Source organism: Microtus oregoni, unplaced genomic scaffold, assembly GCF_018167655.1.
Source record: "Microtus oregoni isolate MIOR12 unplaced genomic scaffold, Mior012 000018F_ref0000195, whole genome shotgun sequence".
Classification (NCBI taxonomy): domain Eukaryota; kingdom Metazoa; phylum Chordata; class Mammalia; order Rodentia; family Cricetidae; genus Microtus; species Microtus oregoni.
This window is the reverse complement of record NW_024543077.1, coordinates 5,743,213-5,762,448: the sequence shown is the minus strand read 5'-3', so window position 1 is coordinate 5,762,448 and position 19,236 is coordinate 5,743,213. Positions and strand designations below refer to the sequence as shown.

The window sequence follows — 19,236 nt, the reverse complement described above, 5'->3', positions numbered from 1 at the left end:
AGACAGGCAGGCGACATTTGGCTTTGGTGTTTAAATAGGGATTTAGCACGTTGCTGGGGGTGGAGCCCTTCCCTCTGCTGTCTTTCTCCCCTATGGTAGGGAGTTCTTGCTCACATACACCGGTAAAACATTTCAGGAGCGCGCCCAACTCTCAGCACCTTTCTCCATGGGCGAGGACTTGATTCTGTGCTAGGTGGCAGGACGGACTTGGTCTTGGAAGAATAGCATCAACTGCTTTTGAGAAATCAAGGCTTGTTGGGGATCTTCCTAGACCTCAGCTTCAATCCCAAAGCATGCATACAGTTTATAGAATGTGAGGTTCACAGGAAAAATATATTCTGCCGCCTAAAGTATATCATTGCTACACAGACCAAACGTCTATGATAAAACAAATTTCAGATTGTTATGTATTACTTTGGTCTGTCATGCCTTTTCTCAAAATACTGGATTTTGCTAATTTTTTAAACAAAGAAACATGAAAATTTACAAACAACTTCATTTATCACTATTCTAGAGACAATATTCTTAAATTTTCCATTTGTAATCTAATAACTTAAGAAAGAAAAATATTGTTCTCTCCATTTTCTTGCAAACCAGAAAATCATATTACAAAATAAGACTGTTTAAAATATGTGTGTGTGTATATATATATACATATTATTTTTTATTTACCTCATCTGTGATGAGTGTTCCAGAAAGATCTATTGATATCAAGGATAGCATGCTTGTAATAAATTCAATTGCGATGTCAGTCAAATGATCACAATTTCGTAAGCTCAAATAGTGCAAATTAGGGCAGCTGAAAGAAAATGCCACGAAGGGTTAACCTGAGCTCCCAAACACATCAACACCAGCTTCTCCATGGAAAACTCTGGGAATGCCAAATGGTGTGGAAGAAAGGATCGGCCTTTTCCTAACCTACATGTAAGTCCCAACACAGAAAACTTTAGCTGTTTTGTTTTGCTGACACAGGGTCTTATTTTATGTCTTACATTGGCCTGGGACTCACTATGTAGTTCTGGGCTGGCCTTGAACTCATGGCACGCCTCTCTCACCTCAGCCTCTGAGGTGCTGTTTGGGACTGAGTTTCACACTGCGGTTTCCAACAGTGCAAGGAAAGCATTTAGGACAGTTCCATGAAGCACCATCGTGGAACTGCCCAGAGAAATAGCCGCCACGGGCAGGGCTGAGCTCCACACTTCTCTCTCAGTGGTTTGTAACAGGAACTGAGCTTGACCGACCTTTATAGAACAGAAGGCCACCACCAAGCTGGGACGGTGAAGATTGAATCAACCAATCAGAACAGCCCTCAGGAAGCTTGGAGTAAGGTTTACACTCAGGCGGTACCCTTGGACAGCACAGGGAAGTCACTCTCCCCACATGGTCATCTCTCTGCTCAGAGAGATGTCACTCAACCCAGGTAACAACGAAGGAAGCAGCTCAGGTGGGATTAGGTGAGTTCAGGCTAAGGACTTCAATGCCTAAGGGCTACTTCAGAGTGCCTAATGCGCTGGAGTGGGCTTGGGCTGATCACTCCCATCACAGCTCAGTCGCTAAGGCAGGGTGGGGCTTTGTCTTACCGCTCCGACAGTCTCACGATGGAGGTGTCGCCCAGGAGGGTGCAGTTAGTCAAGTTGAGCTCTCTGAGCCTTATGCTTGCGGGACCATCAAGAAACTGCCGCAGGCCGGTGTCGCTAATCCTGTAGGAAGGGAGAGAGGAGCGTCATGCACGATCTCGTACAACATGAAGGCTTGTGGTAACACCAGTTTCTCCATCAAATATGGTCCAAAGAAGGAAATATCTGCACTGGTCTTTTGTCAAGTTAAAAAATGATCACACAGCTCTTCATATAATAGAAAATGGATAAAGGATAGTAATAGGAGGGATAGCCACAATAATCTGAATTTCCAGTTTAAAATGCACTAAGGTTAAGAAACACCTGACAGGATCTGCAAGGAGCTAAGACTGGATTTTAGACAGGGGGAAGCAAGACTCAAGATCCTGGATGGATTTCCGCTGCATCCAGGTGACCTACGGACCGCTAGACCACAGAAAACCTGCTTCTGAAAGACGACCTTGCCCTCAGCCTGTCCTCATGAGAAGCATCTCCAGGGGCCAGCATCATCTCCGGCGATCACTCCTGCATCAACTTCCGGAAGCTCAGGACTCATCACTCTCTGTCTTCCAAGTGGGCTTTTATTTCTAATTCCAGCTGAAGACCACCCGGTCCATCTTTAGAAAGTCTTACAGCCAGAGGAACAGGACAGGGGATTGTATCAGGTCAAGCCAAAGAAGAGTGTTCACACACAGGCAGCCTACAGGACAGCAGACAGGAAGAGCCCTGAGGGCAATCCAGGCTGGCTGCGCTTTCTCTTAGTGTCCACTGTTTGCCTATGTGAGTTCATTCCTGTTGCTGTGATGTGATGCCCTGGGCCAAGCAGCTTCTGAGAAGGAAGGGTATTGAACTCAGAGCAGATAGTCACCTCACATCCGGTCAAGAGCAGAGAGAGTTGCAGGTACCCGCTGGGCATCTTGCTCTCAGCTGGCTTTTCCCTCTCACACTACTCAGGTAGTCTCTGTCTCTGTCTCTCTCTGCTGTTACGATAAAACACTGGCCAAATCAATGTGGGGAGGAAAGGGTTTACCACATCTTGGAGCTGAGAGTCCATCATTAAAGGAAGTGAGGACAAGAACCAAAAGGCAGCAACCTTGGAGACCCTGCTCCCCAGCTCATGCTCAGATACAGTTTTTAGACAGCCCAGGCCCACCTAATCAGAGACAGCATCTCCCTCCTTCTCCTGTACGCAACCAAGACATAGTCATGCCCACAGTCAACCTGATAGAAGCAATTGCTCAGTTGAGGTCCCCTCTTTCAGGTTAGCCATCACAGGACCCCCAAACCAGGGCATGATGCTTCCCACGTTCAGGGTGGGTCTTCCCATGCCAATTAACAAGGATCCCCCTCCCCATACACACGCATACACAGAATGCCCACAGGTCAACCTGACAGACAATTCCTCACTGAAACTCCTTTCAGGTGATTAGTTCTGGGTTGTGACAAAGTTGACATTAAAAATGACCACATCATAGTCCAGCAAATGGACTAGTTTAGTGAATCCCACGATGCCTCTCGCTAGGCACCTACCTGGGCTGCAATCTGGAGACTGTTGGGGTGGGAAACGAGACATGACAAAGCAGAGGTCCAAACACAATCAGCTTATGTATTAGCAAATACCAGATTGGAGTAATCAATGAGTAATGAGTTAACGAGAAAATAAAATATAGCTCCCAGCGTGGAAGACTGAGAAATATATATCTGGAAAAGATTTGCAAAAGAAAGCAGGAAAGCAGCACCATGGGCAAGGACCCGACGGTGAAAGTCCACAGAGAAAGAACTGCAGCAGGGGTGGTTTAGGAACCCCGAGACTCTCCTCAGGTGGGCTAGCCCCTTCTGTGAACATGCTGCAAGCACACAGCTCCCTGCACTCAATCTAAGTAGCAACCTCGGACACCACCTGAGCCCCACCACACTGCCTGACTTGTTCTCTTCCCTCTGTGAAACAGTATGACTTGCCCTTCCCCTAACAACCACCAAACCTGGACAGTTCCCATGCAAACAGATTTCCAGAATGAGAAATAGCTCTAGCCAGCTCAACTTATTCTGGGAGTGTGTGCAATAAGGCAAAACTGTTTTCCGATGAGCGTTTAGGGAAAATCGTCTGTTTACTATCTTGGGCCTGTGCACAACTGGGCAGGTATATGAGTAGGATCAGATGCATTATGGGAAAGGGCATGTGCGGTGGGGAAGTGACTACATAATTAAATTCATCAGCCAAGATAGAAAGCCTTGGACCCGGCCTCTTCTGCTCGCCCAACTAGCACTATCGAAAGAGCCTGGCTCGGCCTTGATAACCGACATTGCCGACACACTCCGAGTGGCTTTTACCTCACACAGTTGGTCAAGTTCAGCACAGCCAGTTGCTTCAACACAGAAAGCGACCTGAGGCTGCTATCCGTTAGCGCCTTGCAGTCCACCATGTAAATGTGATTGATACCTGGGTAGTTCTTGTCTATATATTTGAAGCACGCGTCAGTAATCCTTTTGTTTCCTGTTGAGAAAGAAGAAAATACAAGTACTATCTTTAAATGTCCAGGGAAAAAATTTAAATAAGGTTAAGTCACGTTTTTAGTATCACAGACCTTCAAATCGGATTTTTTTGAGGTTGCAGGAAGAAAGAGCTTTGAAGGTGCAGTCAGAGATGTGTGGTGAGCCAAGGAAAACCACCGAGGAGATGCGGGGACACTTCTCAACCAAGACCTTCGGGAGAGGGAGAAACGGAGACAGGCTCGCTACTGTAGAGTACCCACAAGGAGGGGATGATCATTCCCTCAAGACCTTCAGAGCAGATGGGCTGACTGCTACATTTTCCTAATTTTCAAGCAAATAGGGCTGATTTCGTATTTTATGAAATCAATATGCTCATTTTGAGTAATGTAGAAAAGTGAAAATTAAATGTTACAAGAGCATGGGAAAACACGAGGGAAGGAAATGTTGGAAAAGCCAGCTGGCAGTTGGCAAGGGGATCAGATTAAGTCAAGCAGAGCTGGGCCTGGGTCACGGTCAGGAGAATGACAATTGTGCTCTGGCTGTAATATCCAAAGTAGTTAAGCATTCAGACGTTTTGTCTGTCTGTTGCTGTTTGTCTATAGGCACTGCTGTTTCACCTGTATGTGTGTCTGCACGAGGGTGTCAGGTGCTCCCGAACTGGAGTTACAGACAGATGTGAGCTGCGGTGTGGGTGCTGGGAACTGAACTCAGGACCTTTGGAAGAGCAGTAAGTGCTCTTAACCACCGAGCCATCTCTCCAGCCCCTCAAATGTTTTTGTGAGGTACATGCATGCGTATGTGCGACTATTTCAATGATTTCCTAGCTATGAATCAATTCGAGTAAAAGGCCGGCTCACGTTTCTCAGTAGCTCAGGCCAGCAGTGTGTGTGCTCGTATAAACGAGGGGAAGGCTCGTCTTGCCACCTACTTTTACGCAGTTGTCGGTCAGGGTTGGCATGTCGTTGATGGTCAGGTGCATGATGCCCGTGCAGCTGCTTGCGATGTTCCTGAAGCCTTGCACTGAGATCTGAATCACAGAGGAGATGGTGGAGAAATTAATTAGCGGGGCCTCCTACGAAAGGCCAGGACGCCATCGCCAGAGGTGGCTGTGAAGTCTTTGCATGTTTTAAAAGGAAAACCATGTGCTGCTGAGATAGCTCAGGGAGAGAACTGGCTGCCAGCCTGACAGCCTGAGTTCCATACCCAGATCTCACGGGCTAGAAGGCAGAGCTGACCCAGCAGCTCAGAGGCTGACCTCTGCAAGCCCCATGTGGCCCACACACCAAAGCATATTCACACACACACACCAAATAAGTAAACAAAGAAATGCAATTTTCAGATAAAAAAATAAAATTGAAAGCATAAAATAGGACTGACAAGCCAGGTGATGGTGGCACACCCCTTTAGTCCCAGCACTCGGGAGGCAGAGGCAGGCAGATCTCTATGAGTTCCAGGCCAGCCTGGTCCACAGGAGCTAGTTTCCAGGACAGGCTCCAAAGCTACAGATAAACCCTGTCTCGAAAAATAAACATGAACCATTTAAATAACTATTCAGTGTTTTATAAGTCACCACCTGCATCTAATTCCAAAACAGCTTCATAAGGCAAACGAGCAACCAGGCGCCTGCTGGCCACACACCCTGCCCCTTGGTTCCTGGCATTGCTAACCTGGTTTCTGACTCTTTGGACCAACTTGTGTGGAATGTTTACTACAAATGCAACTACACAGTGTAAAACCTTCTGTATCTAGCCATTTTGCTTAGCATTTTGTTTATCCTCTGAATTTGTCAGGTTTTCTGGAGGAATGGAACTATAGAACATATGTATATTACATGTGGATCTATTACAGTGACTTACAAGCTGTGGCCAGCATGGTGCTTTATTAACCTTGAATTTTCTTAATACTAACGAGAAAGGAACAGCAGCAGCAGAGAGACATTGGATAATAGCAAAAACTTCTGAATTAAGTCAGCTGATATATTTCAAGGATGTGTTGACCTCACAATGGAAACCAGGAGATGTGCTACATTGAAGAAGGGGTTTCACTCTTGTTTCACAGGAGAAGAAAAGCTGTGGACATTATCAAAATTAATAAAGATTCAGCTTGAAAAAGAGAAACCTCCTGAGAAAAAGAAATGACAGTTGTCTGCAGAGGTGACAACCATACAGATGGTAAGAAAACCTCATGTTTGGGGCAGGGTTCTGTTCTTGTCTTTGCAGAAAAATATTCATCTTCAAAGAGTAGAGAGACCTTGGACATCTAGATGCCCAAAGATGAAAAGATAGCTATCCAGAAAGAATTATCGAGTTAAGAGAAATCTGACTTATGATGCTATATCATCTGCATGGTAAAATACGATTATCTGGACATGGATATATCTCTACTTAAAAATCAAAGCTGGCCTTGGAATTGGACAATGGCTATTCTTCTCTAAATCCAAGCATATTGTTAGAAGAAAAATTCAGAGTTTCTGTCTCATGTCAGAGCCATCTGGTATGGGACAGAAAGAAGATAGATTTTAAGGAAATATTTTATTTTTCTCCATGTCCACTTTGCCCATATTGTATCTCTCACTGAATATATGTCTATATGAATAATGCTCAAGTTTTCTACAATGAACAGTAGATTTTCCTGCAGTAATCTTTGAGGCTTCCAGGAAGAAGATGGGGCCCCACAACAATGCCATGACATCATGATTGATATGACGTCGTGATGCTGATCGCACTACTAGGAGACTGTTTTTTGAGTAATGGTGGAAATGGTGCACCTTCTTACAACATCCTGGACAGAACTCCAAATAAGAACCAAAAAAAAAAAAAACCCTATCAACTACTCAGAGACCATTTAATTATACAAACAGCAATCTTGAAACTTAACCATCATTTTACTTTTACAGGAACCCATAGAAAGAACATTCCCCCATGATAGCTGGAAGCAATTCTAGAAGACAATGTTCCCTCTCCCAATAAAGTTTGTCCTCATGGCTAGGGATACCATTTAGGGGTTGATTATTACTTGTATAGGGTTGGGGGTTGGTGTGAAAATTATGTAGGCCCAGAGATTTAAAAAAAAAGAGGGGAAATTGAATGGGATAATAGGTATATTAGTGTGAACTTATTCATACTAATAATAATAATAGTGAGTAATAGAGTGAATACTTGTGAGCTATTATTTATGGACAATTTACATTGGTATGGATTCTTGTACATTGACACAAGTTCAAATTATATTTGTTATTTCTATTCACAATATTTGTACACCTATGCAAAATTATTCTGTATAGTATTTGTATAATATAATATATTATATCATGCATTTTGTTCAAGACATTTTGTATATTGATACAATTTTAGAATACATTTATCATATTGCATTATATATTTCTAACTCTGATCAAGATATTTATACATTATTTACATTTTGAGGTCACGGTCCTCCTTTACTGCACAGTTGCTTAAAGATTGTTTATTATTCTGATATGAAGTCTTGATCGCTAAGTTATGTAAGTATTAAGTATTATAGGTCAATAGTCATTCATGTTTGTTATACTTTTAGTCAGGCTAATTAGGTTCTTTAGATACATAGAGGTTGTATTCTACATAGATAAGTAACCTTCAACCACTTCAAAGATCTGTAGAATATGGCATTTAAATAACTTAGGATTCTGTTGATGTGAGACACGATTGCTCCTAGCAGCACCGATCTATTCTCGAGAGAGTGTTGAACACCAAAGACACTCTACTTGGAGTTTGTTTTCTTCTCGGCATAAAATGGCCTTTGGGCAAGGAACTGCCCATACCTCAACCACTGACAAAGTGCACAGTGTCCAGACTGGATAAGCAGGATACAAGAAAAAAGACTGCCAAACCTTGCCAAGACAGGGTAAGATGATTCTGAAATTGTTCCTGCCTCTGAAAATGGTCTGTCAGTTACTCTAGGCCTTAGCCAAAGTTGGTTGCTTCAACATTGCAAATGAGACTTTGGGTGATTGCTCAGGCAGCCAGTTGTCTGTCATCTAATGCACAGTTGGGAAGCTGCTTGATTGCACTTCCTGCCTACTTAAGTAATATTATCTCCCTTCTCAGGCCTTCGATGGGGTTGAAGATTAGATAGTCATAGTTACCTTCCTCTTATGATCTAGCCAAGCCATTTCCAATATAAGACTTAGACTCCTTAGGATAAAAGGCTTGTTAAAACATTAGGATATATTCTTTGCTCAATATTGTTTATGTTGGTTGTAATTCTAAGTTTATACTTGATATCTATTCCTAGTGTGCATAGTTTCGTATTGGGTTTAGAACAAAAGGGGGTGCTGTGGGAGCTCCTTTGGCCAATAGTCTTTAAGATACCCACCCACTTGGGCGTGGTCTCTTATGCTATAAATGCAGCTATAAAGCTTGTGCTCACTCTCTTGCTTCTGGCTCTCGCTTCCGGCAGCTAGACTCTGTTCCTGTTACCTATTCATGCAGAAGATTTTGATCTAGGACAGTGATCTGTAAGTCTCCCCTAAATAAATAACCCCTTATTATACGTAATTCTGAAGTAGTATGGGATTATTTTGTAACTTCCATCATCAATACTGCTTTGACAGGGATAAAGTCTCTGTTCAGCTGCTCAGCCAATGAGAGTAAAATGGAAATGAGTTTGTGTTTTATGTGTTGCCCTTGTCTTCAATGGCTCTGGAGACTTGGTCCCTTTGCTGGGTCCTGGGAATCACCCAGACACTGGTGACTGGCCATCACCCCCATAACAGAAGCCCATAGAAAATAGGGAACTCAACACACAGACATACACATACACACGCGCACACACACACACAATTTTTAAATAAAAAAAATACATCTTTAAATATCAATTGGACATAAACGTATGGACTTTGGGGTCCTTGTTTTATTGTGTACGTCTGTCTATTTCTATGCCAACACCACACTCTTTGGGGTCCTTGTTTTATTGTGTATATCTGTCTACTTCTATGCCAACACCACACTCTTGGACTCCTGTAGCTTTACATCCTGAAGAACACTGTCTCTTATGAGGTCTCCTGATGACCAAAGCGTGAGCTGTATTCAACACAGATTATATAGCAGTGAAGAACTGATACCAAACTAAAATATCAGTAATTAAAATGGATTAACTAAAACAGTAACCCATCAACCTCCCCAAAATACAAATATCTTAGAGAAATAACTGATATGATGAAATAGCTCAAAAGGTTGGCTACATAAAGCTCTCCTATTGAGAATCTGGTCCACAGGGAGCAGGCTCAGTGCCTCCTGTTGAAAGTACAGATCCACCTAGAACCCGAAGCTGAACAAATTCCAACTCTCCAGGTCATTCCCAAGTGCATTATTGTCAGAGAAAGGAGTTAGCTCTTCCGAGAAACTCTGGTGATGTCTATCTACCCAAATCTATTTCTAAGAGAAAGATTGATTTTAACAAATCAGATCATGCCTGGTGCGGTGGTGTGTAGTTGGTTGTTTTTACTCTTTACTCTTTGGAGGGGCCCGCCATGCGACTCCCAAACAAACACACACAGAGGCTTCTTCTTACTTATGAATGCCCGGCCTTAGTTTGGCTTGTTTCTAGCCAGCTTTTCTTAATTTAAAATTATCCCAACTACCTTTTGCCTCTGGGCTTTGATCTTTCTCTTTTCTTCTTCTTTGTGGCTCGCTGTGCAGCTGCCCCTGGATTTCTCTGTGGCTCGCTGTGCAGCTGCCCCTGGATTTCTCTATGGCTCGCTGTGCAGCTGCCCCTGGATTTCTCTGTGGCTCGCTGTGCAGCTGCCCCTGGATTTCTCTGTGGCTCGCTGTGCAGCTGCCCCTGGATTTCTCTGCGGCTCCCTGTGCAGCTGGCCCTGGATTTCCCTATGGCTCGCTGTGCAGCTGGACCCTGGAGTCCTCCCCCTCCTTTCTCTCTTCCTTGATCTTTCCTCCCAGATTTCACAAACTATTTTTTCTCTCTGCCTGGTGGCCCCACCTATCCCATTCAGGTGTTTTAGACAAGTGAACTAACACAGCTTCATGGAGTTACACAAATGCAGCATCAAAGAATGCAGCACATCGTGGCCTCACTAAACAAACGTTCCACAGCATAAACAAATGTAACACATCTTAAAATAATATTACACAACAGTGGCGCACACCTTTAATCCCAGCACTCGGGAGGCAGAGGCAGCTGGCTCTCTGTGGGCTCAAGGCCAGCCTGGTCAGTGTAGTGACTTACAGGAAGGCCAGGGCTGTGCATATAGGGAATCCAGTCTTTCTAAAAAGGAAATCGGTTCATATCACTCCAAGGGCTGGGTAGTCTGAAACCTATAAACCAAAGCCGGGATGCTGAAATCCAGGAGAGGGTAGTGTGATACTGAATCAAAAATCAAGAGAGGCCTCCGTGTTGTCGTCTTCCATTTGCCGGGTGAAGCCTGGTTCTCCTCGAGGCACACTTTACAGTCTAAGGTTCACCCACACCATGACAGCGCATGTGTGAAGCAATGCAGGCTGGATGCTGCCAGGGAGGGGTTCTGTCTGTCTGTCTGTTTCCTTTAGACAGGGCAGGAAGAGGTGCGAACGCTGGCCCAGGCTCCGGCAGTAAGAAACTTAGTAGATAGACAGAGAGGAAATGTCATAAAGCCAAAAGGAGGCATTTTGTATTCTTGCCATGGATGTCTGAGTGAGGTTTTCATGACTTCTTCCAGGGGAGATAAACAAACTGTAAACACTCAGAGGACAGAGGCAGGAGGAAGGATTCTGGGCTTGGAGTCAGCAAAGCTGGGCTCTCTGGCCCTGCCCCTTTCTCACACAGCGGTGTCCATAAGAGCTTGGCTCAGCCAGTGCCCAGCCACATCCCATCATACAGAGTCTTATTGGTCTTCTGGATACAAGTGATCCCCACAGAAAACAGAGGAAGAGGGGCCCTGAAACTCCCCACAGCGCACTCCTCACAGGGCAAATACAAAACAAGGCGTGGTGTGTCGGAGACGGGGTTCCTTATCCACTCCTCGCAGGAGCTGTCTCCAGCGCCGATCGGTGCCCGGCAAGGACTGGGTGAGCCTGAGGAGTGAGTGACCGAAGGTTCTTCAGCAGTTCGGTTTGTGTGAGCCTGGTCCATGGCCACTCCTCCCTATAACCCCACAGGCGGCTCTGTTGTTTTTGACAGTTCTGAATTCACTCTCTTTATTTCAACTCGCAGCACTGTTATCTGGCTTCTAAGGAGCAGATAAACAACTTTTTCCCCTGGAAACACATTCGTGACAAGATTTTCCAACAGGGGAGGAAAGGGATGGAGCGAGAGCGCCCATAGCCGGAAGCTTGGTGCTGTCGCCCCCAGGGCTCGTCTCTGGAGAAGCAGTGGGGAGAAACCTCTGAGGAGGAGGAGGCTTCCGCTTTGTCCTGGCACCAGGCACTTAGAATCTCCATGAAGTTTATAGTACGATATCCAAAAAGATGTTTGGCTAATATTTTATGGCTCAAATACTTCTGCCAGAGTCTTTTAGGCAAAGCAATCACGGTTCCTTTCTCTTCACCAAAAGAATGGGAGTGTAAATCTGAAGCTGGGATTTTCTCTTTAAAATAAGGAGAAAGTAGAAATACCATGTTCAAATCCGCGGCTTCTAAAGGGTAGCGGCTCCCCTTTGCCTCCATGCCCTTTCCCTCACCCAGGGGTGTTCCAAGCTCCTGTCCCAGCAGACACCGTGGCTTCCCAGCTGCTAACGGAGCAGACCAGCTACATGCCCGTCTCATTTACACAGGCAGAGGGCCGTGTGTGGAGAAAAGGTGGCCATTAGCCGTGTGAATGAGGCAGAGCACCACGGCTGGGTAGAGGTCAGGGTGATCACACTATGATCATCTCCCACTACATTTCTGTTTTCCACGCCTTTTCTCTGTGCTCAGCAACACACACACGATGTATGTATGTGCAGGGCCAGACACGCCTCCACAAACATGCCCACCTTAAGCAGATGTGGTCCAAGCCATGTTCCTGTGGCATTTGCAGCTGTTTCTGCCATTCTTTCAGCACCGTGTCCAATAATTAATTAGGAAAGTGATGACTTCGGTCAGGCCCTTATATCCTTCCCAACCTCTTCGTGACCCCAAGGGAGCATGGCTTAGCTAGAAGAACTTATTGGAGAAGAAAAGACGTTCCCCAGATATCAGGGAACCCACTTCCCTGCGTCCAGCTGCAGCCCACAGCTCTCACTCTGTCTTCTATGGAACCTGCCCACACGTGTTTATTAATCCCTCTGAGAAACACGGACAGGATCTTAGCCATCAATGGCTCCTATACAATACGGCACAAGCCTGATGGAGTATGGGCCAACAAAAGATTTTTAATAGACCAAGTGATTGCTGAATAAATTGTTTATACAACGTAAATCATAACCGGGGAGTGTTAATATGGCCAGTTAAAGATTGTCATATTTATCAAAACATTCGAATAATCACACATTTTTTTAAAAAAAAATAGCTTTATTTTTCGAATGTGGCTGAAGAACTAGAACGAGCAGAGAGAGGCCTGCAGATGCCAGGAGAGCAAGCATGCTCGCCAATGCTGCACTGGCTGGGCGATGACTCAGAGCTCCACTCAGCCAGGAACAGGCTGGCCCATCTTGACCCTGTTCGTTGTTGCTGAGCACAGTTTCTTGTTCTTTCCCTTGTCCAGCGGCCGAGTTGATCATAGCTTCCCCTTAACGACTGAGGAAACCACGGTGCTTCCTCCTTACAGCAATGCTCAGAGCTCGCCCACACTGACTAAGCTGGATGGTGGCTCCAAGCTACAGCATAAACCCTGGGTTCCATTCTAACCCAGAGATCAAAACAGAGTTTCTGACGAGCTTGTGAACTCCGTGTGATGAAGAGAGGAGGAGAAACATCAGCTAAGTGTGGTTTCCAAAATGAGTGGGATTTGTTTCAATTTATTTTCAGGAACGGGAAGTGCGATGGACTCCCAGCTGATGGAGAATTGCCGCCAGTTGTCTCATTTGCCCCACACAGTTTAGTCTAAAGTCCTTTACACGTTTTCCCTGCGAGAACCTTCTACCAATCAGTAGGTGTTAGAGTGCACATGGCTTATGGTTTACTTCCTTCTCACTACGGCCGAGACAGTCCTATGAAACATGTAATTACACGAGCACCATTTAAATACTACAAGCCTGATTTAGAAGATAAATGAAAAGATTTTTTGTAACTCATATTTTTTTCAATACAATTGAGCTGTAGTTCTGGAAGAATTAGGTTGAATTATATCTCCCAAGAGCTGAGCTATGACTAGCAATAGCTTACCTTTTGACTGTTTTTTTTCTGACTTAGGGTTCTTCTAGAAGCCAGTACTCCCTATCAGATGACACTTAAGACCATATCGGTTTTTTAAATCCAAAAGGCAACTTTAAAATTATAACCCAAGTATCACTTCAAATTTTACAAATGACAGATCAGTGTATAAGAGTTTAGTCTTCAGTATCACAGGGGCCAAGGTTCTTGTCTGTCTAGACATCTTCCGTGTGATCTTAGCAATAGTTTCAGTGTGGGGTGAAGCTGGCTCATACCACTTAAAAAGGCAAGGTAAATTTGATTGTTTTTTTAAAAAATAATTGCTCAGACTTTCATTTTCAGGAATTCTACAAGCTGACTGTAAAACACAGACATTTAAAGAATTAAATCATAAAAATTTAAAGTATATTAAACACAAAGGTAGTGTATAGTCAAACTCGTCAGTCCATGTCACTTTGGTCACACATCACCATTATCTGAGCTTATGGGGACACATATGTCTGTTGTCTTTCACAATGACAGGATCATATAATGGGGGCTGTACACCTCTCTTCCCAGATCCCGTCCCAGCACTTATGGGGACACATATGTCTGTTGTCTTTCACGATGACAGGATCATATAATGTAATGGGGGCTGTACACCTCTCTTCCCAGACCCCGTCCCAGCACTTATGGGGACACATATGTCTGTTGTCTTTCACAATGACAGGATCATATAATGTAATGGGGGCTGTACACCTCTCTTCCCAGACCCCGTCCCAGCACTCTCCCATGGCCACTGTGAGAATATTCACACCACAGAATTCAGCAAACATGAACAAGCATAGTGTTCCCCATCCGTGATGACTGGGATGAGGATGGTCCCATGGGCTCATGTTTGAATACTTGGTCCTCAGCTGATGGAACTGTTTGGGAAGGATGAGCATTGTGACTTTGTTGGACAATATGTGTCACTAGGTATAGGAAGAAGTTTCTGTTCTGACTGATCCAAAATAACCTCCATCAAGGTCTTATAAATAATAAATGTTCATCCAATTGCTCATGCATCTATTAACCCATATATCTTATCTATTCTTTGACAAGCAGGCAGCTGAATGTGGCAGTGTTGTTCATGTGGCTCTGCTTTAGAATCAGGAAGGATATTCAAGTGGACTTGGTTAAGGAAATCCTCGAATGCTAGGCATGTGGCACGGGAATCCCCGCATAGAATCCTTGAGCATCGCATGGAGCTGAGAAAGTGAGGCCTGGGTTGCACTGGCAGCCTCAAGATGTCAGCGGTACCAACGCTGAGGGATACCTGCTGAGGAGAACTTTGGACAGGGTATGGAACATAGAGAGAAGTAGGCAGCAAAGATGGGATGGCAGAGCCATCTAAGCCCTGTGACATCAGACATGAAGTGTGCTGTGCTGGGCTTTGGTCTTGCTTTGGCCTAGTATTTCCTCACTATACCCCCTTCCTCCGTTTTGAGATGGTAAAGTGTCTGTGCCATTGTGTGTTGGAAGTGCACTTCACTTCCTTACTTTACAGGAGTTTCCAGTTAAGAAATGGCCCTGAGTCTCCAAAGAGACTTGGACTCTGGGCTTTTAAACACTGTTGAGACTGAAAGACTATGGAGACTCTCAAAGTTGGACTAAATTCATTTTGTATTATGATATGGCAACAAGCCACAGGGAGTAAAATGTGGAGATCTGAATGAGAATGGTCCCCATATGCTCATATATTTGAATACTTGGTCCCCCATTAGTGGAATTATTTGGGAAAGATTAGGAGATGTGGCCATGTTGTGTTAGAGAAGGTGTGTCACTAGGGGTGGTGGGCCTTGAGGTTTCAAGACTCATGGCACCCCCACCTCCTCCTTGCAGATCAAGATGTGAACTCTCAGCTTTTCCTGCCACCACGACTTTACTCTGCCATCATGGACTCTAATCCCCTGAAGCAGTAAGCCCAATTAAATGCTTTATTTTATAAGTTGCCTTGGTCATGGTATTTTGACACAGCAATAGAAAAGTAACTAATACACCATCATTTATTATTCCAAGGAATATAAAATGATAGACTCAATCAAATGTTTTATAAACCTGAACTCTTAACCAATATCTTGTGAGATACAATCTGCTCATTTACTACCTGTTGAGTTGGCCATGAAACTCATACCCTAATTAATTCTTACTGCTAAACTCAAACCTATACCCCTATTCCAAGCTCTATTCCAAGATCAGCATTGCTTTTCAAGTGATTCTTGTCATTTATAACCAGATATATCATAAGCATTCCTAACTCAGTCTTTCTATAAACAGAGTCCATTATTGCCACCCCCTCCCATCTTCCTCTTTTGCTGGTTACCTTCGTTAGTCACCATCTTCGAAACATTCAACTCCCAAGCTGGGAAGGGCCTCAGAGGTGATCTAACCCAGCTCAGCTAGGAATGAGGGAACAGAGGCAGAAACATACACAAGATGAGTAAATGGTCAAGGCCCCATGGTTGGTGGTGTGGTAAGGATGAGCAGATTTCCAGGTCTCCAGAACCCAGTGAGAGCTGTGCCACCATCTCATTGCTTCCTGGAACACAGAATGGAGAAGACAGAGAGAAAGAGTAGGGAGATGATGGAGAGAAAACGAGAGAGAGAGAGAGAGACAGAGAGAGAGAGAGAGAGAGAGAGAGAGAGAGAGAGAGAAGGGAAGGGAAGGGAAGGGAAGGGAAGGGAAGGGAAGGGAAGGGAAGGGAAGGGAAGGGAAGGGGACAGAGACGAAAGAAAATCCTTTCCCATTCCTGCTTTGCTTAGGTAACACCCATTGTCAGTGTACTGGCTAGCGTGTGTCAACTTGGCGTGAGCTACAGTTATCAGAGAGGAAGGAGCCTCCTTGAGATCCTTGTGTAAGTCTTTTTCCTCTATTAGTGATCAATGGGGGAGGGCCCAGCCCATGGTGAGTGGTCCCATCCCTGGGCTGGTGGTCCTGAATTCTATCTGAGAAAGCCATGGGAAGCAAGTCAGTGAGCAGTTCCCCTTCAGGGCCTCTGCATCAGTTTCTGCCTCCGGGATCCTGCCCTGTTTGAGTTCCTGTCCTGACTTCCTTGAGTGATGGACAGCAATGCTGAAGTGTAAGCTGAATAATAAACCCTTTCCTCGCCGGGCGGTGGTGGCGCACGCCTTTAATCCCAGCACTCGGGAGGCAGAGGCAGGCGGATCTCTGTGAGTTCGAGACCAGCCTGGTCTACAAGAGCTAGTTCCAGGACAGGCTCCAAAACCACAGAGAAACCCTGTCTCGAAAAACCAAAAAAAAAAAAAAAAAAAAAAACCCTTTCCTCTCCATCTTGGTTTCTGGTCATGGTGTGTTTCATTGCAACAGTGGAAACTATAACTAAGATATAAACATCTATCCCTGGGCATGCCTAGGCTTCTTCTCGCCTCTACCACAAACTGCAGGGGCAAGAAGACCCTTCCATGATTTCCATCTCTCTGAAAGACCGGAGTTGCGAAGAACTGAACTGGCCAGGAAGCCTTCCAGGTTGCTGTGTGTTTCTTTAGCTTTCACGGGCCTCATAGGAGTTAACCATGCAGAACTATGGATAAGCCATTAATGAGCCTCATTTGAACACTTCTGGGACGTTGTCATATAACTGACATATGATTTTAGGAATGTTTTCATTTTAGCATTTCATCATTTCCAACGCCCTTCCCTGACTCTGCACTGTAAACATGTCAGACTTAGCCCTCACCAAGAGAACCTCTTTAAGCAGGCTGAACCCTCAGTGAACCTCAGGCCTCCTGAGGTTCTGCCTGAAGCACCTGGCTAGCCACACCTGGAAGCTGTCTTTAGCTTAGGTCATCGATTCCTCGGATACTGATTTAAAACTTTACTTCATGTCATGAATTGTATCACATACTTAGAATATGGGCATGCATCCAAATATGGTAAAACCACTACCATCAGAGACCTCTGCGGAAATCAGAAGAACAAGCAGAACATTGAATACGGAGAACGCACAAGGCCTTGGATACAAAGGCATGCATAATGGAGACACAATAAAAGAAGCTCACGTGTGGTGAGACTTGACCTGTGGGGATGGGACGAAGGAGAGTTAGCCAGCCTCTCTAGAGTCTGATAACAATCCTGAAGGGTCAGTTAGGGCTCACTGTGGGTGGAGGGCGGTACAAGTTTGGACTGAGCCTGGAAGAGGAAGCCAGCGCAACAGCTAAGGCTGGAAACGAAGAATGGGGAAGCCCAGGACACACATCCCACCAAGCTCTCCTTTGGCCCGTTTACTGATCCAGCTGATGCAGATACTGATACAGATACTCCGTGTAAACTGGAATCCCAGTGCAAACTCCCCCATCCTTCTGTGACCCCTCGCCACACGTTTGGAGCAGCTGGGTTTCGGGGGAGCTTGGCAGCCCCAGTCCTCCTCCCAGCATGGCTGTGGTCGTTCTGTGCTTCCTACTCAGTACCACAACCTCTGCAATGTGCAGCTGGAGACGACGAACCTGTAGGGGAAGTGGTCACCACAGAACAATGTGGACAGGGAACACTTGCAGAAATGCTGTTCAGATAAAGGAAAAGAAAAGCCAGGAATCTTGGCCTCCCAGCCGCACTTTCCCAAGCACAGAAGGACTCCTGTCCTCTGAATTGATCTACACATATTTTCCGTTTTGAAATTTGGACAGAACAGAGACCATATCTGGGAGAGCGCTGAAATGGACTGGGAACATCTCTCTGAAGCATGTTACCCGGTGCTTTAAAAGTCTTTTTATTCACCTATTAGTCATTTATGGGGATATTGGAAAAAGACTTAGAGGAAGTTAACTATGGCTATCTGCAGAAACAGCACTCTAGGCAGGGAAAACAGCCAGCACGAAACCCCAAGGGCCGGAGCTCATCTGTAAAGCGGAGCGAGGAGGCCAGTGGTGTTGGGGCAGAACTGGCAAGATAGTCAGAGAAATGATATCAGAGAGGCAACCGGAGGACACAGCGCCCGCGCAGGCCTTCACAGCCTCCCGAGGCTGTGTTTTACGGAGTCGGTGGGAAGCAGAGGAAGGACACTGTGTTGAGAACAGCCATGAAGAAGGCGGGGTGAAAGCGGGGAGACCAGCTCGGAGGAAACAATACTGAAATCCATGGAAGAAATAGGGCAGGACTTTACAAACGGTGCAGGGGGCCGAAGGCCGGATAGATTCTGTGTGGTTAGTGGCCTGGACTTCATGCTTTCACAGAAAACAGGGTCAAGGGTACCATCTCCGTCTGGCAGGACCACAGTAACAGTCCAAACAGAACGCACCCTTCCCCAGTTCTAGAGGCTGAGGTTTGAGCCAACAATCCCCAGGGCTGAGTCAGTCCATCAAGGCAGGATCCACTCCAGATCTTTATCTCTGTCCTACTGGGAGCTCCCTCACCTTCCTAGACTCTTCCTGTTTCCAATCTTTTATTTCTTATAAGGCTATCAGTCATACTAGACCAGGGCCCCATGACTTCACCCTAATTATATTTGAACTGATTCTATTCCCAGATAAGGCCTTGTCTAGGGTGCTTGGGGTTGGGACTTCAAAATATGAATTTTCTGGTTACCTAATTCAATCTGTAACAGACGACACCAACGTCCTGAGCCTAAATAACTAGAGAGAGCTGTCATTGGCTGAGAGAAAGGTGGCTATGGTACAGTGAGGTATTACTTCTAGAGCTGGAATATTTTCCCTAAGATGTAAGAATTCAAGGCAGAAGTGTTAGCTCATGCCTATAGACCTAACACTTGAAAGGCTGAGGCAGGAGAATTACCATGGGTTTAAGGACAGCCCGAGCTACAGAGTAAAACTCTGTCTTAAAAACGAAACAAAATAAATAAATAAATAAAAAGAGCCGGGTGGTGGTG

General features: G+C 45.2%; 1 protein-coding gene across 1 annotated transcript in view; it reads right to left on the bottom strand.

Moving 5' to 3' along the window:
* LOC121458647 (dynein regulatory complex subunit 6-like) overlaps positions 1-19,236 on the bottom strand; it is a 169,199-nt gene that overhangs the window by 34,814 nt on the left and 115,149 nt on the right. Inside the window, exons 13-17 of the mRNA XM_041667951.1 lie at positions 5,038-5,136; positions 4,202-4,319; positions 3,948-4,110; positions 1,581-1,700; positions 673-799 (exon numbers count right to left, since the gene is read on the bottom strand). Of these exons, the coding sequence (XP_041523885.1) occupies positions 673-799; positions 1,581-1,700; positions 3,948-4,110; positions 4,202-4,319; positions 5,038-5,136 (627 nt within the window). The remainder of the gene's footprint in view (positions 1-672; positions 800-1,580; positions 1,701-3,947; positions 4,111-4,201; positions 4,320-5,037; positions 5,137-19,236) is intronic.